Raw genomic sequence first — 27,387 nt, forward strand, 5'->3', positions numbered from 1 at the left:
TACACAAAGGCCTGCATGTAAACAAATGGTTGCTAAGGTATTAAATACCTCAAAATGCAAGAAAATACTTGCTAATTCCGAAATTCTTCACCTGGAGAGTAGTTTAGTTTGTACATTGCTTCCTATTTTAAACCTTTATTGCGCTAATACAGCTTTTATTAAAAACGCAGCCATTTAACTTTCATTCTGAAACTCAGGATTTGAAGTGTCGTTGTTTCATTAAATAGGCCTTAGCAACGGCCTCTGTGGCGTTCGCTAATTCATTAAATAGCATCTCATATTATAGAGTATGATCGATTGTTTAACTCATCCAAATTTAATGAATATTGGTGTAACGATGTTATAGATATCAGCATTGTTATATAACACCGATCTAATGTTTCAAATTTATCCCCACCCACCCCCTGTTACAAACACCTCATTTTCTTCGTTAAGCTCCATTTTCACAGCTGGAAACAAGTTGAATATAAAACACTAGGCCCTGAGCTTTCATTTGGTACCAATGAAACTTTGTTCGGTTGGGGGTGCTACGGAAATAGATTTTTGAGGTCCTGGCTCATGGACTAATGAGCATGTTGTAGGGGAAAGTAATATGTAATACCAGCTCTGGATATGTTGTAAGTAGAAACAGTACACTACCCTGTTTCTTTGTTAAAGGGACATTACTGGCAGGGGAGTGGGGTATGATAACTTATTATCTTTCCACCACTGTCTCCCTTCACACAACAACAGGACTTCAGCTGGAAGTTGTTAGATAGAGAGAAAGTGAGTTGTATAAACAATGAGCTGGGTGTTAACATTAGAAAAATCTCACCATCATCAGACCTTGACAAGCGTTTTATCGTCTAACTCAGGTAGTAAGATAATTACAAATATCATCAAGGAGTGTAACTGGTATAAGTGCTAACAGACCATCACTATCACATTGTTATATAGCTAGAAATTTTTCCCCAACAGCGTGCACTCTTATTGGCTAATTCGAGGTTACGTGACACCTAACAATAAAAACTATTTTCTGCCAAACGTCTCTGAGTGATGACGTTAGAGAGTAACATTGCAATGTTACCGGCGAATGTTGACGGATAAGCGCCTTTTATCCAAGTCTCCACCGTGCTAAATACCATAACACTAAATGACATATTCCTCAGGAAACCAGTTAATTGTGTTTCCTTTGAATCTCAATGCTTCCCTCAGCTTCTCCTGGAGAAACTTCGAGATTCTCGGGAAATAAAATTAATTGTTTCCTCGGGACCAGTCATTAAGTATACAATATGTAAATCTATTATTCAGAACCTTGCTTTCCTGTGATCAGTAGTTAATGATGTTGCTTTATGTATTTCAGTCACAAAATGTCAATAACTTGGCAAAGAACTCTCACAATGCCAGCTCAGTGCTAAATGAGACTGCGCTACAAACAAAGGATAAAGTTGATAATGAACTGTCAAGTCTGCTTGACAACATCACGAAGAGGCTGGACCTCATCAAAAGTAAAATCCAAGGTGTCTCTGGAGATTTGTCTGATGTGACTGGGTATTTTCCCGAATTTGAAGAAATGGCAAATCGTATAGGTGAGTGGTTTACACAGGGTTTAATACAAGTTTTAAAAAAAACCAGCCATTGTTTTGCTCTAGTGCTTCCAGCTAATACAGGATTGCAACAGGCCAGGAAATGGTAAAGGAAAAATGAAATTCTTTAAGGCCAGGTAAAAGTCAGGGAATTTTATTTTGAGTCAGGGAAAATTAACATCTTGAAGAAAAGTCAGGGACAACTGGTATATAACATCGCCAATTTTATACAATTGATGGCTGGAAGAAACATTGATCTCAGCGATGTTTTCTTTGGAAGTGGAGGCTGGAGGTCACTACGATATCTGACATTTTAAATTTATTTGGTCAGGGAAATATTATTTTACCAGGAAAAAGTAATGGAATTTTGAAAGTTTATGTCTGCGGCAAGGGTTAGTTTAGATGTAAAAAGGTTGACTACATCTGCTGAATAAATGTTTAGTTTAGGGTAATTGACTGGTGTTATTTCCTGTACCTTAATTACAAATGACCACTAAATAAAGGGAGCACCACTTCATGTGGTGCCGCTTAGTGCTGTTTTGACTTAGTAATGGTTGGACTGGTTTGACTGCAGTTTTTGATGTATAGTACACATTACCTTTACTGGATAGAGCAAACAAGTGTAACTGTTGCTCTTCAAAAAAGTGTTTTGCACCTTTATGACAAAGGACAAAAAATCCACCTTGTTGTCCAATGCATACAATGTTGACATGAAAAATGCATAACTCTGTATCACTTAGGTGAAAAAGCTAAAGACATTGGGGAGAATGCAACAAAGTCAGAGATGGTGGCAGATGATGCTTGGGAGATAGCTGAGGACATTGAGGTATGTGTGGTTCATAATTGATGATGAATAAGCCCTCTGTTTTCAAACGGTAGAACTGTCAAAGTCTCAAAGATTCTGTACACACAAAACGTAGATTTTACCATTTAATGTCGCCAAACTCTCAGACCTACATGTATTTACTTTCCGGTACACAGTCATGCTGCACAGAGGTGAATTAAACCATGATACAATCCAGTTGCATGAAAAAGAATTGTTAGACATTGTTTTTGTTTTAAACAGCTTGTCTTTAAATGATATTAATAGGGCTACCTGTGACATTTGGCAAGTTGTGGTGTGTTTTTTTTTTTGTTACTGCCGATTTTGTTTCAGAAACGTCTCCCAAAATTGCATTGAAAATAACCATTGATCTACTGGAAACTTGCTATACAAAAGCAAGCATTGTTTGTTGTTTAAATAAATAAAATAAATAAATGTGTCTATTTCAAGTGATAAAATACATATATATCAACAGTTACAATAGTTAAAATATTAAAAAGAGCCAAATACAGGAATCAGAATAAAAATTAAAAATTAGTTACAATATGATGACAATTTTATTTTAAAAAAGAGGAAAAACTATATAAAAACTAAGAATAAATTGCTAAATTTTGCAGTTAGGAGTATTGCCAGTTCATAACAATTTATCTAGAACCATTCTGTTTGTTTTCAGCGGCAGCTTACTGGCCTGGCTGGCCTTAAGGAGTCTATCATTCTCACAAATAGAAACATCAGTGAAGCTGAAAAGAAAGTGATGGATGCTTTAAATATGTCTCAAGTCATTAAAGAGAAAGTGGTGACACAAGAAGTCCGACAGGAACAGATCATTGAGGAGTTGGACACTGAAGTGGTTAAGCGCTTGACGGACATCAGAGGGATGATGGACAGGGCACATGAGTTGCTCAAGTACACCTCCCTTGTCATGAAGTTTGATGGCAAGACGACCAGTGCACCACTACCCCCTCCTGCTGTCGAGCAGGAGACCAGGTCTCTGAACTTCCTTATGTATGTGAAACCAGAAAAGCCTGATGGACTGTTACTGTTTATGGGTGATGCTGGAAGCTCAAACAAATATCGTCAGAAACGTCAATCAGAGGAATGTAGATCAGACTTTTTAGCTGTAGAGCTCAAAGCTGCCAGACCTCATCTGAAGATGTGCACGTCAGGGAGGTATCTTGATGTTGAAGGAGAGGAAAATATTTTGACTGATGGCCAACGGTGGTACAAGCTTGAAGCCGGCATGTAAGTTTTGTTATCTCAATCCCAGGGGGGTACTCTGGGATCAAAGTGACGGGGATGATCGAATGGAGGCAAAACTCAGGACCCAAAAAAATCCCTAAGTCTCCCGACATTACCCAAAAAAATCCCTGGACCAAAAAAAACGCCCAAAAAAATCCCTAGTCAAATTACCTCTTAATTGCCAAGGCCGCGCCAAGGCACTTTAGTTTGATTTTAATACCCAAAAAAATCCCGTATTTTAATCAAGTCACCCAATAAAATACCTGCCAAATTCTCCTACCCAAAAAAATCCCGGAATAAAAAATTTCGACCCCAAAAAAATCCTTCGCACATCCCCGTCACTTGGATCCCGGAGTACCCCCCCTGGGATCTCAATATTCCTCTTTTCTGAACGTTTTGCAAGATTTCTTTAAGAAAATAGCACCTTAATTAATTTACAGCAGTATTGGGAAGCAGGGCGTTACCTTCAAATGTTGGCATGCTTTGCATAATTCTTTCTTATCTTAACTTCCAATGAGTATGTGATCCAGTGTCTGCAAAGTTATTGAAGAGCCAGTTTATGCTATCTTACACAACAAGCAAATTAACATTAAATGTGATCCTTGTTAACAGTGTATACATGTTGTATGTATGTTGCATGCATGTTCCATGTATGCAGTGGTTAATACAATTGTTTTTTTTTTATTGTGCTTTATAGGACAGGAGATTTAGCAAGACTTTCCACCACATATTTTGATAAAACCCCAAGCAGTGTGAGGAGCAGTGTGAGGGCTTTGAATATGGATAACCCCATCATTAAATTTAACAAGAACAGTGATCTTATTGTTGGTGGAGTTCCCACGAAGATGAAGCTGCCACCTCAAATTGATGCTGTTAATTATACAGGATGTTTTGATGGCCTTCAAGTCAACGATCACTTTGTTGGATCTTGGAACTCAGATGTAGGTCTTTTAAGAAATTTCATAATGGCTTGTCGCAGCGGTTGTTCTTAACAAATAGAGTTACAACTGTCTTTTAAACCCTTTGGTGAAATTTCCTCAACATTCCACTTTTTGGAACTTAAGCATTTCCACAAATTCACTAATTAACTCAATCATTCCTGGGTGGTTATCCATCACGGATATAGGGATTGGAGGTCATGCATTTCAGACCTTTATTATTCCACTATTACATCATTTTATCATATTAGATCGAGAGAACGTACAAAATATGAGCTTGTAATACACTGTAAACCAGGGCAAAAGTACGGACGCAAAGCAGAGCAAGAAAATGGCCAGATAAAATGATCCAAACATGGACTTGTTTTCAATAATGGTGGAACAATAAATCCCTTATTCGATGGTTTAACATATAAAACGCGACTCACAAAATATCCGTGCCTATTAATGAGGTGTATTGGATAAAATAATATTTCTAATAAATTTGGCCTTCCACTACCACGCATGGGAAACTGTACATAGAACATACCTCGTTCAACAGTGTTTGGCAATGGGTAATGTTAGTTATGTTAATTTTTTTTCCAGCCTCTCGAGAAACCTGCAAAAGATGAATTCTGTTACTCACGCAGTGGTGATGCAGAGTTTGCAGTGAAAGAAACAGACCCAAGCAGGACGTTTTTTGGCACAGGATTTCTCAAATCAGGTCCATATGGAGATGATGCAATGGGAGAGATGGACTTCAAATTTACAACCACCTCTTCAAATGGAATTTTGGTCATTGCCATTGATGATGACGATGCATCACTCTTCCAAGCCATGGAACTATCTGATGGGCATGTAGTCTTCTCCTACAATATGGGATTTGGATACAGGAGGCTGTCTTCTACAAAGGTTTATGACACTGGGGATGAGGTCTCGATAACAAAGGTTGCGACAGATTTTAGAGGTGATAAGTTTGACCTCAAAATAACTTCCAGTCAAGGCGAGGAGGTACTTGCAAACAGAAGACCTTTCTATCCAGGAAAGAGGAGTCTTAATTTTGTGAATGCAGATTATGTTTACTGGGGAGGCATCGAAAACAAAACTACAATTCCTGCAAATGTGTAAGTAACAGTTATCGAAATTAAATATACTAGCCGCGGCATAGAGGTATTTGTATATTAGTTAGTGTAATTGGCTATTTTCTGTTGAGGTTGGAAATAGTGAAAACAACAGTTGACACTTTCACTCTCAAAGAGTGGAAGGTCGATGTCATTTTTGGCTTTAGTGTCCATTCATAGCACAATTCGATTGAAAACTTTAATGTTAATGTAACAGGCAGGTATGTTACAATGCTATTGGTAGGAGAAATAAAGTTGTCTAGGTCAAACAATCTTTCAGACTGTTTTCGCCCAACTCATTTATTCTTCCCCACTTTTCTTGGACTAAGTCTTACAGTCCTGGGCCCAGCGTTATCCACCCTTTGAACAACTGGGCCCTGATTTAATACGACACAATTTCTTTCTTACACAGGACTAAAAGTTTTTTTAAAGGATGTCTTACAAGTCTGAGTTTATCCACTGGTGATATCAAGTTACAGCCATCGCCCGGCTTCATTTTGGGATGTATGGTGAAGGTGAGGCATCTCTTTTATAAATCTTGACTCAATCTTCAGTGGCATAGTTTCCTTTAAAAATAAATCCTTCAGGAAGTGATGTATTGTGTTTGACAAAACATTGTCAAATAACTGCTTTATCTCCACGGGGGGGGGGGGGGGCACCCTGTATAGTTTTGCAACCCTATACTAGACTAGATACCGAAAATCCGTACCCTATCCCAGACTTGCTTCTTTTTAAAACTGCATCACTATAAGTGTTTTAATGGAAAACCATCTGTCAACAAACGTTATCACAATGATTTTATTCACGTCTACGGAAGCCTCTTTCTCTTCTGAGTTCCTATTCCTATTCTGGACTTAATTTTTCATACCACTGATCAGTTTCTCGGCACATGATACCCCATTCTAGAGCTAAAATCTCTGATTCTTATACCCTATCCCAGACTAAATTCTTTGAAAACCATACCCTTTTACAGCGGCACATACCTATATAGCTCATATATGGGAGTGCCCCCCCCCCCCCTCCTGGGTATCTCCACCTCTGTGTTGAGTTGCTTGGTAAATTTTAGAGAAGCCCGTAAACGATGATTTTACTCTGTGTGTCATGTAGTGCTGCATGCCCCTTTTGCAACCACTTACAAGAGATGGAATCACACACCCTGCAGGTCGGGGTATCAAAACTAACTTATTCCATTTTACTAACAGCAAGCGCACAATGTCACGTTCCTTGAAGACCACAGTTTCCTCGCTATAAATCCTTTCCTCAACAAAAGGAGAAGAGGTTTTAACATTGGATTGTCCTTCAGAGTAGGTCCTAAGACTAAAAATGGACTTATTTTTCTGGAGGCCCATGGCGAAGTAGTAAGTATTCCATGTTCTAGACAGATGTCGTTGTGGTGGAGCGCTTTTCAAAGGGGTGTCAAAAGTGATCCAAAGTCGCTTACTCTGTGATTGGTTAAAAAATCGTGTCAACCAATGAGATGCAAAACCAAAACCAACTGCAACTTGGTCATGCATGTTTTCCTGCGCTTTGCTTCGTGTTCCCATTGGTTCATTGGCCAATTGGTTTTACAATGCTTAATCTACAACCACTTTACTAAGAATTTTTTGTGAGTCAGCCTCATAAATTCTGTGCTGTTGTTGTTCTTGTTGTCTGACATTAATTTCAAAAGATTCCAAACTAATAAAACGGTAACAATATAAAACATGCAAATTTCTATGGTAAGTAGTGATTTAGCCTGCAGCCTACTCAACTGTAATGAGATATGATTCTTGAGCCTATATATTCTTACTGTTGTTTGATACTCTATTGACTCCTGTTTTTTTTTTCTTATTACAGAAAGATTTTATTCTCTTGGGCCTGGTTGATGGAAAATTGACATTTTCAGCCAATGCAGGAATGCTTCCATTGACATTGCAGACTTCTAATAAATTAAATGATGGAAAATGGCATTTTGTATCGGTTCAAAAGGATGGTATAACGTAAGTGTGTGCGAAAAATGTAATTGTATAATTTGTTATGTATTTTTGTTGTGAATGTCTTAGATATAATTCAATGTTTAACAAGCATTAAAACATAGCTAGCAGAGCCAAGCAATCAAATTCAGTATATGTAAGCATACGTTATATTGCGCGCTAATAGCATGCACTAGTACAATTTTTTTCGCGCAGGTTTTGATGTACATTTCCATGGGCACTGTTTTAAAACAGTTGGTTCATGATTTCAGCTGTGTGCTATCGAGTTTGGTAAGAAGCTAGAGTTGCTCTTGGGCTTCTTTCGTGCTCTTAAAACTCCCTGTGTGCACCATTACTGGATAGTGCACACTAAAGCATGACCCAATAATTGTTAATTAGGAGTGCCATTGATTCTCGCATACTATTTTTCCTTGCCGTGTTTTTCTTTTTAAGCCTCTCTTCATGGCATTTTCTTTCCACTGTTTCCTATTCACTTCTTTAATTGTTAGTTGTGCGAAATTATTTCATTCCCTTAGATGTTATCCTTGACAACCCTCACCTGTGATGACCCCGTCGTGTACCTTGAGCCATCTGACTGGCTGCCATTCTGTGGTTGAGATGAGAAGTTTACATTTGTGTGACTATAATTTTGATCTTTTCTGTAGGATGCATCTTGATGTCGATGACCAAAGAATATCTGGTAAATTTCAAGACCCAATGCAACAATATATTCAGACAACACAGGACATGTACCTTGGAGGTGTTCCTGCAGACTACATGGACACTGTCAGGAATAGAGATTTTGAATCTGTTATTCTCAATTCTCTGAAAGGCGGATCTATCAGAGACTTGACTTTTGAACATGAGTAAGTTCGTTTTAGTTTGAAACTTTTCATTCACTGGTCAAAACTTTGTGCTACCGTTAATTTCAATGATTCTTTCCATCTCATCACTGAGTGAGTCGGTCAGCAAGCTAGATTACGGTTAGTGCTCTTGGGCTTTATCGGGAAGCTGAGATACACTCTGCTTAACTCTGCTGAACTCTCACAGCGCCTCTCTCTACCCAGGAGTACAAATGGGTATTTTTGGTGAATTGTTAGGGAAACCTGACATTTTTTATTCTGGTTAAAATTGTAACAAAAAGTTTTCTCAAGGAGGAGAACTTAATATAAACCACAGGTAGATAATTTATTTGATAAGAAGTTTGCATGATTACAGAATGAATGGTTCAGTAATTCAAAGTAAAAACTACTGATGTACTGATGCCTCTGTAGTGCAATACTTAAAATCCCTACTATGACATCATTGGTCTAAAAGTAAAATGAAGCCTGTCAGTCCAGTTATACCAATTAAGATAAAAAAGAATGTGACAAACCTGCCCAACTGGTTGTACAATAATGAGATTCCTTCGCATTTTTATCAGTTAATATATTCCTGCTCTCGCTAATGGGATCCTGCCCAAAAACGTGCCCTAACTGGTGCGCCCTATACTACTTTGAAAATGAGGAAATGGAGACTTGTCAGTGCTATTTCTTAAAGTAATTTTGTTCGAGTGCAGCATTTGAAAAAATAAAGGAACGCGTTTATGAAAATCTGTATACAGTCAGCAGCTATTTTATACAGCCTTGCTGATATTTCCACTTCATCGTGATTACAGTGCGAATACTCGAACCGGGACAGTTGGAACAAAGTTAACCAATCACAACGCTAATTGAGAACAAAGAATGGCGAACTTTTTTAGAACTGGACCAATAACGTCCAAGACCGCAAACAATAGATTTGCAACAAAATTTAAACAGTCAACAACGTTTGAAACAGTTGCGGACCTCTCAGGAAACTTGCCTTGTATTTGATTGGATAGTTTCGATCCTACATTTTCACTGACTGCACCGAATTTTCAGTAGCACTCGTAAAACCGTAATCAAAAGTTGGCTTTCACAGGCTGAAAAACTCTTCAAAAGAAATTTTCTGATAAAATTGTATTGCTCTTCGTTGGTGATAGCACAGTAAAGAATAACGAAGGACGCTTTTATTCACGACAAGCGCGAAGACGCGAAAAGGGATGGAATTGTTTCAAAGGACGTCTCAAGTGCCTATTCCGTCGTATGCAGTCTTATGTCGCATGTGAGCAGAAAGTGAATAGAAACGTTCTAGATTTCATATTTGAAAAGTCAGTTGTTTTCACTCTTCTAAGTTACATACTCGTGTTTGTTGTGATTATTTTTTGTTTCTGACGAAAGACAAGGCAAGAAAGATTTGGGATGCCGCCACAGCGACAACTGACCTTGCATATTTTATTAATGGCAATTTTGCTTTCGCCGCATGAAATGAATTTCTCCCATAAAAGTTTCAGTGACTTTAGCCTGTGGTAATTTTATAAAACCACAGAAAGATTGAAGACTCAATGACGAAACGGAACAAACTCCTCTTTCACGAAAACCGTGAGTTTACAAAGTTGTAACAGTAGATAACCGACAGAAAATGAGTCCGTGAGCCTGAGCAAACAAGCGAAAACAACATTCGACGTGATGTTTACATTTCACGTGGCCTCAAATCGTGTCAAAAAATGTAAAGTGGTAACTTGTGGACAGTTATACGGCGTTGACCGACGATATAAGTATTCTGTTTTCGTGAATTTCAAAGTCATACGAAGGTGTAAAAGCAATTTGTTAACATTGGCGAGGAAGTGACTCGCATCGATTTCAAGGCAACAGACAGAGCAAAGCTACTGAAAAGCTAGAGCGAAATGAAAATAATTACGGCGTGAATTTGATTTCAGTCTTCATTTTATTTCCGGAGTGAAAATTTTCAAACAAGAGCGAACACAGTGTGGAATATTCAATTCACAACTCCTGGCCGTGAAGAGAAAATTCACGGTTCGTAGTTTGATTTGTAAACTTTTCGCGAAGATAACATACATCTTGTATAACTTGTCTAACTTTTTATCTATTACGATCTCTATCTACGACCTCTTGAAAATTAAGGATCGAAACTAACCAATCAAAAACAAGGCGAGTTTCCTGAGAGGTCCGCAACTATTTGCAACGTTGTTGAGTTTTCAAACTTTTCTGTAAATCTATTGTTTGCGTTGTTGAACATCATTGGTCTGTTAACGAAAAAGGTCGACATCCTTTGTTCTCAATTAACGTTGTCATTGGTTAACTTTGTTCCAACTGTCCCGGTTCGAGTATTCGCACTGTAAAATCCCCTGAAATGAAAAGAGAAGCTGTGTGATAGAGACGTTTGACCGCGTTGGACTGGGTGTCTCCTCTGGTGTTGTTACAAGGGACTGGAGTAGCTCAAGCAATCTATTTCCTTTTTTGATTGACAGATTGTACGATTTTATGAAATACAAAGCAAGAAATAAGGTGATATTTGATAACGATGATTACTCACAACAGACGCCTAAGAATCTTTTCATACAGACCACAGTACCCCCGCAGACCACGGAACCCCCGCCAATTGGAGGTGAGTCATGTTCTTTTAGTTTCTATGTAGTAGTAGCTTGCCCTTGACGCCTTCTCAGGAGCATTTGCAATCAACAGTCTCTCGCCATAGCCTCCTGTCCTGTGCATCCTCTCAAGCTGGTACCAACTCTTGCCCATGGACTTTGCTTCTAGCGAACGTCTCCAGGTGTTCCGACCTCTCTTTCGACTACCTTGAGGATAGGTCAAGGTGCCTGGTGAACTATGTACTGCAGAAATAAATGAAATTTGTAAACAACCATACAGGTCCAGCAATACAAGAAACCATTATGGACAGTTTACTTTTGCCCAGGGAGATCATTCTTTAAATAAAGATTTCTTAGAAGCGTAAAGCTCTTGCATATCGACGATAATTAACTGAATGAAAATTGTCATGACTCTTTTTCGCTTTCAATGTGGCTTCTGAATATTACAATGAAAGTTTTGTATTCTGATCAGTAACAAGAACTCATGACAAGGGGAATCAAGCAAGTACTTTATGGCACAGCATTTGTGGAAAGCAGATTTTTATGGAAATATTTTACCCTGTACAGTAATTTTGTATTTTTGTAATAAGACTGAAAAATGAACTCTTTGCTGTGGGGCTAACATTCTATCTCCAATGCTTAATTATTATTTTATGATTTCTTGCTCAATTACCAGGACTGAAATCCACACCGCCACCTGCTACAACCAAAGAACTACCCAGCACCACCCCTGAGAGTACAACCATGCCCAGTACAACCATGTCAAGTACAACTAAGGAAGTCACCACTACCCCTCTCCCAACAACATCTCCAACAACAACCCCTCCCCCCACGACACCGCCTCCAGTGTGCCCAATGCCTGACAAACCAGCACAGCAAGCTGGAGTGCTGGGATTTGGTCATGACCTCAACAGCCATGCGCTGTACACTATTACTAAAAGTGGTCCACTTACCAAGTTAATAGGCACGAGGTTAGTGGTGGTGTAGTCTGTTCTTCTTGTGCTTATGCTTTTGCCATGTTATGTTTGTGTTGCGATGATTTCTTGTGAGAATAACATAAGAAAAACAAGTGTGTTTGCTCTTCTTATGCTCATGCTTATGAGTTCAGTGAATCCCATATTTTTTTTTTAAGCGATGTTAAGCATTTCAAGATACAACCTTTCACAAAGTTAAGAAAAAAAAATCCTCGGAGCGGTTTCTTAAACTCTCTTGCCTGTCTAAAGCCCCCACCCCACCCCATGTCCAATTTAGGGCTTCTTTGTACATTTTATTTGCTGGTATTCTTAAATAACTGTCTCTGCGCGCAAGAAAATGTCATGGAACACATGTTGCAACGACAGGCCCCTCTTGTCTAGATGTTCTTGTCTGTGTATATGATGTTATTTTGTGCGAGATCGTGCTTGCGCGTTTTCCCTGTGAATATTGGGTTATAATTGTTGTAATAAAGCGGTATTAGTAATCAAGGTCTACTTGCCCTTCGCAGCCATATAACTAAATAAGAATGTCGTGTGAGAGGTGATTACATTACTCCACTGTTGCTTTTCCTGAAGCTCTAAAGCAGCCAATCAACTTTCCTTTCTTTGGCAGGACTAAATTAAGTTTCGAGTTCCGTGCTTCAAATCCAAATGGCATCTTGGTGTACACAGGGAAGGCGGACTTCATAGAGTGCCACTTGGAGAAAGGCAAGGTGTTGTGTAGCTTTAGTGCTGGTGGTGGGATCCTGTCGCTGAGCACACCGCAGTCGTCGTACAGTGATGGCAACTGGCACACTGTAAGTATACTTGTTATGGGATAATTTTTTTCAAATATTTGTTGAATAATAATAATAGTTTATTTAAACTCTTTTGCAGTTAAAACGAACTGAATTATCGAGTGACTCTTATTTGAAATGATAAGTCTACTATTTACAATTAAAAAATCTATCAAAAAAGGACTACGCATAATATTAGTTACGAAAAGTAGCGAAATGTAAAAAAGCTTGTAGCTCTCTTTGTTCTACATGTTATGGCATTATTATACAGGTAAAACTTTGGCGCTTTCTGCCTTACATTATACTTAGACTCTATTAGTGCTGGTCTCGGTAACAGATGGTGAATAGGATGTAGTAGATTGCTTTTTGTAGATAAGGGTTCCAACATACACAATGACCCTCGATTTATCTCTATTTGATACTGTAAAGCAAAATATCTGTCGAGCTCCAGGGAACAAGCGTCAAAGCAATGCAGAAATAAAGGGTTATTCCGCCATGAAAGCTACAACGTACGCACAGTCAATGGTATTTCATGTGATATATTATTTAGACACTTTGGAAGGTCACTAAATTATACCGTGGAGGAAGCTAAGTCTTCTTACTTTTGCAAGTCTGCAGCTGTAGAGGTGTAGGATCTAGGAACGTTTTGACAATGTATTTTCTTTTCTTTTCTTTCCATCGTGACCGTGCAAACTGTGCTTTTTTTCTAGGTTCGGCTCATGCGCAAGGAAGTGAATGGTACGCTTTACGTGGATGGTAAAAAGGTTGCCACAGGACGAGCTGGCGGTGGAGCTACATCAGTAGATGGACTCAAAGAGCTGTACTTGGGTGGCACGCCTGAAGGCTTTGATGCCAAACGAGTCACGGTAAGTGGCGCCCAGTTCTTTTGCTGCTTTTGAGCGATGACGTTCGCTTAATGCCATGAGGCAGTCGGTGGGATATGTCGATCTGTACTGCATTCTGTTGCGCTCGACCGATTAATAGAACCAAATGGGACTGGGAACTAGCTGCAGCAATAAATATTATGCGAACAGAGATCAAGTTAACACGAAATCGCTGCGAAAACACGAAGCAAACTACTCCTGAAAAAGTTAGAAGGGCAGTCAACAGACATGATCACATCTCTACATTTTTTAATACAATGGGCCTCTGTGGTCGGTCAGAGACAGCGTTTGACCTGTAGCATGTCGCTCGCAAGAAGTAACCCGGGAGTATCGTACTGTATATTGTATATCGGATGTCTCTCTACAAGGTAACGCAACGTTTGGCTGAATAATCATTCAACACAGAAAATGTCAGCTACTTTTATTTACGTTAATTTTTGACAAATTTCCTGAAAAATATTTGAGACCCACTGGATAAACGTCGTCACTTCTGCACGCATTGCGTGCCGTTCATTTTAGCTTGTCCACATAAGTAAGAGTAGGGGTGGACGCTAGTGAAAAGCTTACCTGTGACGTTGTCGTCACGGATAGCGTAATCTTTCTCAGTCTAATCTTTTCTCTTTCAGTCTTATCTTTGTAATCTTTCTCAGTCTATCGTCATATTTTCAAGTTTAAATGCACGACCCCACCAGCCCTGCTGATTAATTTGCTGTGCCAAAATAAAGTTATTTACTCGTTAGTCTTATTCATCCATGTTACTTGTTACATCTGTCAAGTGCTTAATCCCTAATGTGCTGAAATTTCTCCAAAAAACGCGTTTTTTAACCGTTAATCGATTTTCTTGGCTCTACGGTCCTAAATTTCTCTAAACTTTGCTAGAAATGCACTTTCTGACACTGCATTAAGTTTTTGATGACATTTCCATGTAAAAATGTACAACATTTTACGTTCCGATTTTTTCCCTTGCTCCTTTCCTTTTCATTTTTTTTTCTGCTTTCTTATTCTCTCTATCGTTTACTCTGTGCACGCCTTCTACTGGCCTGAAAAGTTTTGATCTTAATCAATGAAAAACCCTGGAAAGGAGACCATGATCAAGTACGGGTATATTGGTCTGTTTTAGCACCAATTTTACACCAAAAACTGATCGCGTTTTTTTCAATTAGCTTTGTCGGAATCCAGTCAATGTTCAAGATGGACACTCCTGTGGAAAGATCTATCCAAACTCTATAAGTTGCACGTCACAAAAATCTGCTGACTTGTAAATTGGTGACGTCATAATTGGTTGAATGGCCATTCCTCCAAATCCCGGAATAATCCGGACTTTAATAATAAAGGACCCTAGTCAGCCTCCGCCATTCTCGATGCTATCGAAATTATGAAAACTGCATGGTGAAGCGAAATTTTATTGCTTTGCTGTAAGTTATGTAACTGGAATTATGTTTAATTACCTTGAGCAGTTTTTAGTGATCTTTTTCATTCTTTCTCTTTCTCTTAATACTGAAATTCTCGTATGTCAACAAAAACAAAGGAGTGGCTGACTAGGGTCCTACTGAAACGAAAATTGACACTTCATTCACAGTTTTCACTTCATTTATTGCTCATATTCTCGTGATCCACTAGCCTACAATCTCAAACTTTTTGTCCAGATTTACAGAAAATACACATTATAGAGATGTCAGAGGGAGCAATAAGTTCCTTTTTACTTAAAATGAGTGCAACAGATAGAAACAGTTGAGTGCTCGTTACTCATAGCCTGTTGTTCTTAATTCTAGTCTGGTTCACAAGTAAGTTTGCCAGGATGCATCAGGAACGTAACAGTCAATAATGTTGACATTGGTCCTCCTACTGCTGAAGTCAAGACACAGGATTGTTACAGAGACAGTCCTTCTGCAGGGGTCAGCTTCGAAGACGGTGGTGGCTTCCTGAAAGTTGGTAAGTCTGTTGCCCAAGTTGGCGTCCTGTGGCCTGTTAAGGTCGGTTTAAATTACTGTAAGCTGCGAAAGATGAACTTGAATCAGAATCGATGTCAAGTCAACTAATTTAGCCTTTGGTTGAGCGAAAACGGACTTGGTTAGCGCTGAAATGTACTAATCAATGGCTACGTTCTTTTTTCCCCTTAGCTAACGGATACACTGTTGGAAAAGATGAAATCATCTCGGTGGAAATAAAACCAACATCACACACTGGTGTTTTGTTATCGTCGTCAAGTGCTAAAGGGGACTACATCGTGTTAGAGATGATTCGCGGCAATGTAAGTTTATTGAGTAGAGTAAGCAAAAAGCTCTTTTGACATGTTTGTTTACAACCCAACAATTTAAAGGGGCAGTATCATGGCGATTTTGATGCATTTCCACCATAACGGAGCTAAAATTATGTCAAAATACATTCAATCATTCACAAGATGCGCAGAGAACACCAAGGTGAAGATATTACGTGAATGTCTCAAAGAAGAGCAAAATGTATTTAGTTTTTAACGTTTTGTCCATGACACATGGGCAGCGTTTGAAAACGTCTGCCAGACGTTTTCAATTTTTCTTGGAAATATCATGCCTGTATAACTCATGATAATACATCTTTTGTTGCTTTAGTGGACTCTTATAGTCATTTTTAACAAAGCTCGGCCATTATTTTAAAGTTTCCATTAATATAAATATTTCTTTTGACTTTGACTTTTCGAAGTGATTCTCGTGGTACTGTCCCTTTAAGGCAGTGGGTACACCTGAAGGCCGTTTATCCACCGCTTAACTTGGATTTTATGCGAATATCTCGTTCGCGTTTCAAGCAATCCAAAAACTCTTTGCTCAAAACACGAACCTATGTTTTGCGGTATTTTGTAAAATTTTGGGTGATTTTTGGGGATGTTTGAGAGGAGATGTTTTTCTCAAAGGATTAGTAAAAATTAGAGAAATAAGAAAATTTGAAGATATAATTTTTTTTTAAAATTAGATTTTTATTTTATAATTTGTTAGAAAGACACCAGACAGTCCCCCGCACTTGGTTTCGGGGGGGCCTTTTTGTTTTTTTTTTTTTTTTTTTTTTTTTCACCTCTTCCTCAAACCCAATTCCATTCAAATTCGGGTATACCCCCGCCTTAATAAATTAGGAGAAGCCACGAGCCAAGCGGCCCACACTGCCGGAGCTTATCCCGGTTTCCGTAGCATTAAGCAGCTAGGAATATTTCTACTCCCCCCTGAATGGGATGCTAGTCCATTGCAGGGTTCCCCCCCCCCCCCCAGCATTATGTCGCCGGTACCCATTTATACACCTGGGTGGAGAGAGGCACTATGAGAGTAAAGTGTCTTGCCCAAGAACACAACACAAGTGACCCCGGCTGGGGCTCGAACGCGGACCGCTCGATCCGGAGTCCGGCGCTCTAACCATTAGGCCACCGCGCCTCCAGCCTTAATAAAGCTGACTAGCAAATTCTTGGTTTAGATCATCTTCCGTGCAGAGAATGGTGGGGGTCAGCTAGCAGTGGAATTTGCTGCTGAGAACGCTCTTGAGCTATGTGATGGACAATGGCATACAGTTAAAGCATGGAAAGACAAGACTATCGTAAAACTTCAAGTTGATGGCGGCGATATACTGGAGGGTGGAGGCAAAGGCTCTCAAACCGACGCTAATATCTACGATCCTCTTTATGTTGGAGGTCTTCCAGGTGAGTACACTACAGATTTGTACTTCAGTGTGACTGGACTCTTAATTCACGGACGAGTAAATTTTTTTTATTAGGTTTTACCGAAAAACTCACTACGACACTTCTAAATGACAAAACCGTAGCTTTATTGCGACCAAATTTGTCTTCTGGGCAGTAAAATGCAAAGTTGCAAGCAAACGATATTAACTTTGTAAATATCGCAATCCGTTTCATCTTCATCGCTTTTGGCCATCCGTACCTTCTTTTGTATTTGCTGTGTTACTGAAATGTACCTTGGCTGTTTTAAGAAGTTATCTCATTTCCTATGCCTAAATTTGGCTAAAATGCTTGACAGTCCCTTTAAGCTTGTGTTGACCACGCGGGAGTCAGTCACACTCTTGTCTATTAGTACTGCTGTGCAGCAGCAAATGAGTACGAGAGTTGACGAGTTTATACTCGCTTTTATTTGGTCGGTGACTTGTTTCTCTTTGGCCCAGGCTTTAGTGTTCAGTTGCCATTATATTTTTTTAAGCTAGCTGTATGTAAGAGAGGCAATGAGCAAGGAGAAGTTGGGGGGGGGGGGGGGGGGGCAAGATCAGTAAGGATGTTGCCCTGCAGAAAGGGACACTGTACGGGCTGTGACCAGTAGGCGTTTTGAAGAGTCGGGTTGGTTAGGTGGAGTAAAGAGTTCTACATTTATGTTTGTGATGTAATAAATATTTTTTGCTGTGCTCCATTCTTTTTGCAGATGGCGTGGTCGCTAAGGGTGTAACAGCCACAGAGCCTTTCACAGGGTGCATACGTAAGCTGCAGTCTATGGACCCAGGAAAGCAACCGAAAACCTTGTACCTGACTAGACCTCTTGACATGGCTGGAAATGTGTACCTTGGAGGATGTCCCTACAACTAAACCAGTCTTGTTACGTCTTAGTAACAATCGCTCTATTTTTGTAACAGATTTATCGCTTACTATGTTTTAGTACTCGTTCTGAGCTTTTAAAAAAAAGTTAGTACTCTTTCAAAGGTTTCCGTTTATTATAAAGTTAAAAACTATAACCGCTAAAGTTAGAAGTGTCAGTTGAGCTTTGCAAGCAAATAAATCATTATTTTAGTAACAGTAGTACCATTTTACCTTTTTATACCTACAATAAAAGTATAGCTTTTAAATATAACCTTGTGTCGTATGTTATCTGACTGGCATTTCCTTGGAGTAACGCAACTAAGTTTATCTTGTTAATGATTATAACCAGTAAAAATCCGGTGATAAGCAGCAACATCTCATCCACTTAGCCTGCAGTGCAGGCGTTTTCCGTGGGCGCGCGTAGTAACGCAAATTTCTCAATCTATCCACTGAATCACTCAATTTAAGAATTACAATTACCATGAAAAGTCGTATTCTCTACTTTCCAATTGCCCATAATACACTTTGTTTGCCCCCCTTTTTTTTTTTTTTTTTTTTTTTTTTTTTGGGGGGGCTTATTTTCAAAAAAAATTTTTTAAAATTGGGGGGGAAAAAAAAAAATAGGGAAAAAAAAAAAAAAAATGAAAACATCACAAAACTTAATACTTGAGTATTGAATGTCAAATCATTTTCAATTGAGTTGAGAAGTTATTACAGATTAGCTAGTTGGAGATAGTGGGGTCTTAGTATTCAGATTCCCAAACCCTCCCTGATGAAGACATGCATGACAAAAACAAATTCCTCATTGCAAGTTACCCCATGCAGCAAAAAAATCGTTTCATAGAAATGGTTAAGGTGGAGGTGATAGTGGTGGGTAAGGGGGCAGTCTAAAAAAAATTGGTATTTGAATGCAACAGGACTACACCTGGGTTGGTGTTGTTTTTTCATATTTTATTCTTTTCAGCATCTATAATTTACAATAAATCTTCAGCTTTTCTCGTAGTTACACAAGTGTGAGAAAAATAGGTGAGTCAATAAAACACTCACTTTATAATATTATATACAAACCCATCTTTTTGCCCCTCCCTCCCCTCCTACAAATAACTTACTATTAACAGCACTTACAGTCCTTACCGAGCTTACATTATTAACTGAACATGATGAACATGCATTTAAATATAGCAGCTGCAGCATTTTGGTTGCAAACTGGCGCTGGATAATTAGACGAACTTTCTCTAGTTTTAAATGGATCAAAATGACTAAGATATTTTCTAAACAAATGAACCAAGATTAATTTATAATAAGTAGCCGGTTCTGTAAAATTTTCTTGGCCAAATATCTCTAAAATTAAATAAAATGCAGAAAAATGTATCCTGAAATTGGATTTGTCAATTGCAAAGTAATTACAATTATTGTCTAATTATAAAATTCTTTGTTCTGATCGTTATCCAAATTTTGCATCTAATTAATAAATTTGATAATATTTTTACAATCATTCTTTGGCGGCAGTTTAAGCCTTCATTTACAACGCAATTTGTTCAATAGATTTTGTGTGGCATAAAAATGATTTTAAGAGAAAAGAAGTGTTTTAATTGATAACGAAAGGTAGCGGCAAAAAGTACAAAACCCCAAAATTACGCATATATTGTTTCATTTTCTTCTTTACACAACTTAAATAAATTAACAATAGATTCTCTAGAAATGAATTCATGTAGCAATAAAGAGAATTCAGCACAACAAACAGTAAATGTAAAATTCTAAGAAGCCTATGAAACGCTCTAGCTACCATATCCTGGATTGTAAAGATTGTAGTGAACTTTTTGATATTGTTCCGTGTGTTTGTGCATAACTTTCATACGGTGATCGGCTAAGGCTGGGGTTTGGCACAGGTTTTCTTGCAGGTCTGTGAATTGATTTTGCTGAGGGAGGTCTTTGAGCTGGAACCTAGAAATAAAAATAAAAATTGATCTTTTATTGAATACATGTAACTCACACTTAATGAACTGAGTTCAAATGATTTTATAGTCTGGTAAAAGTGTGAACTCAGACGGCCATTTAACTAACATTTACAAAATAATTATTTATAAAAATTAAAGCTGTATGCTAGAAAAAGTCTGGTCATGCAGATCTAAGCACAAAATCCTGACTACAACTCACACAACAAACCAGTTATTGAGTTTAATTTGACAGGTAAAGTAATTCAAACTTACCATACGAGCACTGGTTACTTGCAGAAGTCTGTCTGCACTGTTGCTGCGTGTGATGATTGTGTTCTTAGGTTTTACTTGAGCAGATATTGGTCTTGTACGACCAGCTGGGTTTTGTCTGGGTGGGGACATAACCTGTTGAAACAAACAAAAGTTTCAGCAATGTTTACCACCATCATTCACAAGTAATTGTTTTGTCACAGGAAGAGAAAAGTAAACCTTTATAAAATCCTACAGTAATTGCTCAACAGGTTGTTTAAGTGTCTTGCCCAAGACACTTAACACCCTTAACGTAAAAAGCTCTGCTAAACTTACACTGTCGTTTTCCAAGCTGTGTCTTCTCACCATCCCCTTTCCAGCAGACGGTGACCTTTGGTGCTGGATCTTGGTAGTTCTTCCAAATGCCACAGTGACACCTTCGCTCTTTTGCACTGGGGATTTGACTGGTGAGCTCTGAAGAGGTTGGCTGGCCTGTGCAATGCTCGGTGAGGTATGGGTATAGTTTTCAACTTGCTTGAGAGGCTGGGAATCTCTTTCTTGTTGCCTTGCCTGTTCGGCAGCCTGTGCTTGTTTCTGTCTCTGATCTTGAAGAAAAATTTCTCTTCTCTGTCTCCTGATGTTAGTTTTCTTCTGGATGATACTCTGCACAAAACAATACAGACAAACCAAATCAATTTTTGCATGTGCTTTATTCACGGACTTACTGTACTAGTGCAAGCGGCTCAGAAGTGCCTGATAATTCAATTAGAACAGTTTGTTATCTGTGAACTGTAGCTTGGCAGTGCGTTTGAACGAGATCCTTTTTGTAGAACTGAAAGAGCTAAGCCCAAAGCACCAAAACCTATGAATTTATTTTACTCAAGCTAAACAACACATGAGCACTAACCTCATAAAGTTTGACACGATACTCCTCTACACTCAACTGAACATCGTCATTTAGAGCAGGAATCACATCATAATCCATCGATGGTTCTTCTTCAGGGTTGTGAAATCTTGCCACAAATGGATGCTTCAGAGCCTGTTCTGCTGTCAGTCGCTTGTCAGGGTTAAATTGAAGTAATTTCCTTAACAAATCAATGCCATCTGGTGGGGCACTAGGTATAACATCCTCAAGACTTCTTTTGGGTTTACAGGCCATTCTGTCCAATACTGATGAACTGTACTGTGACTTGATACTGTCAACATCTAATGTGAACATTAAAACAACACATCACTATCAAATGTAATTGATCATTTGGGTTAAGGTTAAGTCTGCATACGAGTCTAGTTGGTTTTTAGGCCCATCACACTAGGGTGTTTCTGTAGTATGAAGTGATGGGATGCTAAAAGTCTACATACGAGTCTAGAGGCCTATCACACTGCAAACACTGGAGCTCTTCTGTAGCACGAACAATGCTAGTCCACTGCAGGGGTTGCCCTCCAGCATTAAATTTGCCAGTAAGGGCCTGAACCTGGACCGCTCAATCAGAAGCACACTAACCATTACGCCACTGCACCTCCCATAATCACCTTTGGGGGAACAACTTACCTACTGGTGCACAAAGATTGAGTTCTATTTTTATACAAAAATCTGCTATTTTTTCTATACATGTGACCCAACAGAAATTTTGTCCCTAACATGGTGCGGTGCATTTTGACGTCATACAAGCTAAGCTGACCAGCTATCCATTAAACATATTACTTGCCAGTAACAGTATTAACACAGTAACATCTGAAAAATAAAAGCTTTGCTTTAACCTTACCTTGTCTAGATGGAGTGGGAATTATTGTCATAATTCTTTCTATCTGATCTAAAGTTGATGTGCCTGGGAATAGCGGCTTTCCTGCAATTAATAAGAAATGATAATATACAACATTACAGTTATAAACAAATCATAAAGATACAACTGAAAAATTATGTGTAGGATTGTGTATTCAAACTTACCTAATAGCATTTCTCCTAATATACAGCCTAGTGACCACATATCAACACCCTTTGTGTATCTGATGAGGAAAAAAATAACAATTTATTAAAAGAGTCATCTACTTATCTTACCAGTAATTATACCAGTTAAAGTTGAAATCTACTGAGCCAGCAATTTTCCATGATGAAGCTACTAAACAACACTGAGCAGTGTGAATTATTCTAGCACGACAGTTTTCAGAGTCTATGTGTTATATTATTATCGAAAAGTAAGAATCTTAAAAACGGCATTTTTTACTCCAAAAAATTAACAACTGAGAAATTTTTCACTGGCTTCTGACAGAGAAGTTCTCTGGTTTGCATCAAACTTTTACAAGCTATCACGACATTTAAAACATCTAATTTACACCCTGACGCTTTCTTGTTTACCTAGGTGAAGCTAATAGAATTTCAGGTGCTCTGTACCAGCGGGTTGCCACATAATCTGTTAAACTGGGATCAGCGGCATCTTGCGTCATACTTGTAACTGACCGGGCAAGGCCAAAGTCACACATCTGCAAGATACACAAAAAAATTATCAAAATTTAGGACTACACCAAAATATTAAGAGATCAATCTAAGCAAATTACAAGCATGTGATCAATCACAAAAACCTGTTTAAAATACCAGTTTACCAGTAATGATGGCTAAATTACATTAACTTCTAAGTCTATAGCAACAAATACATGTGTATATCTTGCTATGTACTTTGGTGTCTATTGGGGGGGGGGGGGGGGGAGGGGGGGCGGGGGGGAGGACGCGGGGACGGAGGGGGGGGGGGGCCCACGCACGAGGACGGACGGAGGGGGGGGGCGAGGAGGGGGGGGGGGCGGGGGGGGGGGGGGGCCGAGGAGAGGGGGGGGAGAGACGGGGGGCGGGGGGCCCGGGTGGCGGGCCCCCGTGGCGCGCGAGGGACCGCGGGGCAAGCCGGGCCCCCCGGACAGACGGGGCCCGGGCCGAGAGGCCGGGCCGCGGGCCGGCCGGGGGGGGGGCGCGCCGCGCGGCGGGCGCCGGCCGACGGCGCAGGCTAAAAATGGTTCAGGCCTTTGTAGTTTGTAGCTAAACCTTTAACTCCAAATATTACCAAATTAAATGTACTATTGACTGAAAATTCAATTTCAAAATAATATTCTTACTGTGATGGTACAGTGTAATAAATTTATTTTAATGACATTTCTAATAGTATTGAAAAACAACTTACCTTGACAAAACACTCAGAATCCAGAAGAACATTACTTGGCTGCAAAAAAATCAAATACCATCTCTTGATATTGAGAATGCCATGGCGCAAAATAACAGTTGGTTGACTATTGACAAAACTTAGCATGTCGCAATGGAAAATTTTGAGATTCATAAATGGTAACTGTCTAAAAAAGTGTGTTAAATCAAAGCCCTTTCTTTTCCATCATACATCTTGTGACTTAAACATTAAAAAAAACTTTTTAAATCATGTAAGAACTCTGATCACAGGAGAAATACACTCCAAAAATTTTATACACTGGTATAGCAAGTAGATAATCAAAAATACCTTTTGGTCTCTGTGAATTACGTTTCCAGAGTGTAGGTACATGGTAGCCTTTAATATCTGCAGCAAACATGATCACAATATTATGAGTTTACAATATAGCACTATTTTAAGGGAAGTACACTCTTATGATTGACGTCACAGAATGAGTGATATTAAGTAGGGCATATATAGTAAGAACATCCCATGATTTTACTGAAAACAACTGCAGTAGTTTCCAGAATCATAAACCTGGTATTTTATGAATGTGGTTAAACAAAATTTTTCGCTTGTAACAGTTTTTTGCCACTTTGTTCATGATTGCCCCCATACCACCTGTTACTCAGGCCAGTAATGATGAAGAAGACACTTGTCAAAATATATTGTTTCATTGAATTTAGATCTAAAATGAAATTTTAAACAACATTGCAAAATAAAACACTAAAAGGCAGTCAACAGATCTCAGGTAATTATATGTAAAATGTTTATATTCGGGGAATTATGTCACAATAAATTTAAAATAGTCTTAACTGTGGGAATTTTATTTTAGTGACATTGACCAGCACAATATAAAGAACACATGAACAATATAAATTGATCAACCATAACAAAAGCACGTCATTGTGTTCAATGCCTTTTTCTTCCTATGAATTAACATAAAACAAGTTCTTTAATGAAAACATTCAAAAAAATTCCTTCGGGAACAGAAATTTCTAAGAAGGCATGTCCGATTCTGCTTAAATGACAAAATGAAGACACATTTATAATCATGGACTTTTTAGACTTATTAAATTTATTGGGTTGATGACATTATATCTAGCAAATGTGTTTACATGATGCCCACATGGAAGCAAAAAACAAAACAAAGCTGACTTAGTTGCTGTTTCAAGCATCAGGTTTCTATCAAAGCAAGTACTTTATGTATTTTAGTTCATTCAATGATAATTTGTGTTTTACATGAAATAAAAAACCATTACCTGGTACATAATATATCTTTTGTGTATATCTTTAAGAATGTTCCCTTTCTTTATCACATTGTGAAGATCTGTGTCTGTGAAGAAATGCAATTTGCTACCATAAGAATAAAATTATTTATAATTTATGGTGTAAATCTGTTAATTGGTGTTGTTGAAAAAGTCTTGTACAACACCATAAATTGTACAAGATTCTGGTGTGTGAATTAGAAAACATGTTAAAAGAAGAAGTATTTTTGTTGCCCACAAAGCTAAAAACATTGCATTAACCAAGTGAGAAGAAGATGAAGCACTGCGGTTGCTACATAAGTGAAACTGAGATTTGACCACAAATCTTTGGGGCTGGAGCAAAATATAATAGATTTTTAACATCTGAAATTATGCCATATGTACAACATAAATATCACTTTATTAAATGCAGAAATTCATTTTTCTTGGCATTGGTAATTGTCAACTTGCTTTTAAAGTGCATTTCAATTGGATGCACAAAACGTTGCACCCAATCTGCAGATTGAGTCATGGTTAAAAAATCCAACTCCAAAAAAATTCTGCACAGTCAAACTCAATCCATGGAATGTCAAAAAATATTATATAGCTTACAAAAAGTTGTACATAACAATCCATGAATTGAATTCAACTGAATTGGATTATGAAATGTTTGAATGTCTACCCAGGTCTTTTCAATGTTGTCATTACAAGTTTTCCAAAAGGATAAATGACCTCACTCCATGACCCCCTGGGAATAAATAAACTTTCAAACTTGAACATACGCATGTACATCCCTGACAAGAATTTTTCCACCCTGAACGATTAACGCTATTAATTGTTTTATTAAAATATTGTTTCCACGTTTAACAAATCGTTAATTTTAGGATGTAGACCGTGATATAATTTCTCATATTGCAAACTTTGTCCGTCAAGTACATTCAACAAGTGCATGTAAAATTGCACGGAGTATAATTATGTAATATATTAAATATTAACCCTGTCAGTCGTTCCGTGCCTTGCACAGCAAAGTTAAAATGCCTAGACGGAATTACTGTTGCCTAAACATTTTATCATCATATACGTTCTGTGTCATAGAGACCACTTGTCTGAATATCGGCTTTAAACTGAAATACTTAAAATTTTTAGCATTTACATCTAGCAAGAAAAACTGGTAAGCAAAGCTTACACTCAATACTAGAACATGCAAATCATTTGAAGGTGTTTCTAATAAGAAAACAGACGCTATCACACCTTAGCATAAATCAAACGAATCCCCTGCTGGCCTTGTCAAGCGATTTTCTGCTTTAAGGCAACGTATACTGAAAGTTTCCAAAGCTTAATGAATGTTAGGATTACCATATGGCGTAATTTGTACTGCAGAATTAAGCAATCCAGACCGCAACAGCTTTTGTGAACCAAATTTACGCCGAAAATTGGACATTTTGACATTCATAATCAACTTACCCATATATTCAAAGACCAAGTAAATGTCCTTATCGTTGTCTGCCTTTATAACGTTTAGAAGTTTAATGACGTTTTCGTGGTCCCCAAATTCCTGAAATCAAAGACAGGACATGAGAAGCGGAAATCAACATTTTGCGGTGAAATGAAAGAAGCGCTACACAAATATTCCCTGAGAAATTATTTAACATTAACAAATTCACTTGAATTTACATACCTGAAGAAAGCAAATCTCGCGAAAGGTCCGCTGAAATGAAAGTTAAAATGAAAACACTGATGAGAGAAGATGATTCATTCACACAAGCAAGCAAGACTGTTCACCAAACCTATCATTGAGAAATGGCGCCCAAAACACACGAGGTTCTCGTTATATCACGCATTTATAAAACATACCTGAGCGTCTGTTTGGTTTCTAAAAGCATCAAAAATCTTTTTCACAGCGACAACTTCTCCCGTCCGTCGATCTATAGCTTTCCAGACGATTCCATATGCCTATAAACAGCAATAAACTTTGTTAAATCGAAGAAACGCCGGCAAAATGATAACCACTGAAGAAATATGGCGCGCATCGCGCCAAATCATAACGACATGAACAAGGCACGTACTCCTTTTCCTAAGCGCTTTTTGATTTCATACTTCTTCGTTATATGAGCATCAATTTCGGCACTCATGATGGAAAACTTTGCCACAGGCCAGTGAACACCTCACCATGAATTCTACTAAACTTTATGCACAATACAGCGTTTGCTTTGTGGTTTAAAACAGAATGCAATCGATTCTGTATTCTGATTGGTCTGCGTAAATGGTTTATTGTAAATAGTTGCTATGGCACCCACAGGAGGCCAGACGATGATGATGTCATGATATCTGTTTTTGGACCCACTTGCAAGTATACGGTATATGACTTCCTTGTTATAATTATATAGGATGAAATAAGCCATCCCATTTATTCTTGTTTTATCACGCACAAACGTGTCATAAAAGGAACCGAGAAAGGAAACCAAACCAAACAATTTGCATTCGTTGCGGTCATCTAATGACGCAATTTTCAAAACTGTATTGTGTACCTTGG

General features: G+C 38.4%; 2 protein-coding genes across 4 annotated transcripts in view; one reads left to right on the forward strand and one right to left on the reverse strand.

Annotated features, from left to right (window-relative positions):
• The window catches only part of LOC144646694 (laminin subunit alpha-like), a 54,816-nt gene extending 36,306 nt beyond the window's left edge, over positions 1-18,510 (forward strand). For 2 of the 3 annotated variants that reach the window (XM_078506366.1, XM_078506367.1), the window contains 17 exons: positions 1,343-1,568; positions 2,306-2,391; positions 3,062-3,630; positions 4,325-4,568; positions 5,151-5,668; positions 6,078-6,180; positions 6,868-7,023; positions 7,502-7,644; positions 8,283-8,483; positions 10,949-11,085; positions 11,745-12,039; positions 12,656-12,839; positions 13,529-13,684; positions 15,475-15,634; positions 15,823-15,953; positions 17,138-17,360; positions 18,088-18,510. In XM_078506366.1, the coding sequence (XP_078362492.1) occupies positions 1,343-1,568; positions 2,306-2,391; positions 3,062-3,630; positions 4,325-4,568; positions 5,151-5,668; positions 6,078-6,180; positions 6,868-7,023; positions 7,502-7,644; positions 8,283-8,483; positions 10,949-11,085; positions 11,745-12,039; positions 12,656-12,839; positions 13,529-13,684; positions 15,475-15,634; positions 15,823-15,953; positions 17,138-17,360; positions 18,088-18,248 (3,693 nt within the window). In that variant the 3' untranslated portion in view covers positions 18,249-18,510. Of the gene's footprint in view, positions 1-1,342; positions 1,569-2,305; positions 2,392-3,061; positions 3,631-4,324; positions 4,569-5,150; positions 5,679-6,077; positions 6,181-6,867; positions 7,024-7,501; positions 7,645-8,282; positions 8,484-10,948; positions 11,086-11,744; positions 12,040-12,655; positions 12,840-13,528; positions 13,685-15,474; positions 15,635-15,822; positions 15,954-17,137; positions 17,361-18,087 lie in introns of those variants that run through there. The other variant, XM_078506368.1, reaches the window with a different exon arrangement.
• A 659-nt stretch (positions 18,511-19,169) lies between these two features.
• LOC144646699 (extracellular signal-regulated kinase 2-like) lies at positions 19,170-27,085 on the reverse strand. Its single transcript, XM_078506374.1, has 14 exons — positions 26,921-27,085; positions 26,709-26,807; positions 26,533-26,562; positions 26,319-26,409; positions 24,870-24,943; positions 23,917-23,973; positions 23,590-23,628; positions 22,779-22,903; positions 22,371-22,429; positions 22,189-22,269; positions 21,333-21,631; positions 20,762-21,088; positions 20,450-20,581; positions 19,170-20,183 (listed from the first exon to the last, which is right to left on the reverse strand). The coding sequence occupies exons 1-14, from the start codon at positions 26,984-26,986 to the stop codon at positions 20,022-20,024; spliced, it is 1,641 nt and encodes a 546-aa protein (XP_078362500.1). The 5' UTR covers positions 26,987-27,085; the 3' UTR covers positions 19,170-20,021.
• Positions 27,086-27,387: the final 302 nt, after the last annotated feature.

The sequence above is a fragment of the Oculina patagonica genome, chromosome 3 (assembly GCF_052425735.1).
Source record: "Oculina patagonica isolate OP01 chromosome 3, crgOcupat, whole genome shotgun sequence".
NCBI lineage: Eukaryota > Metazoa > Cnidaria > Anthozoa > Scleractinia > Oculinidae > Oculina > Oculina patagonica.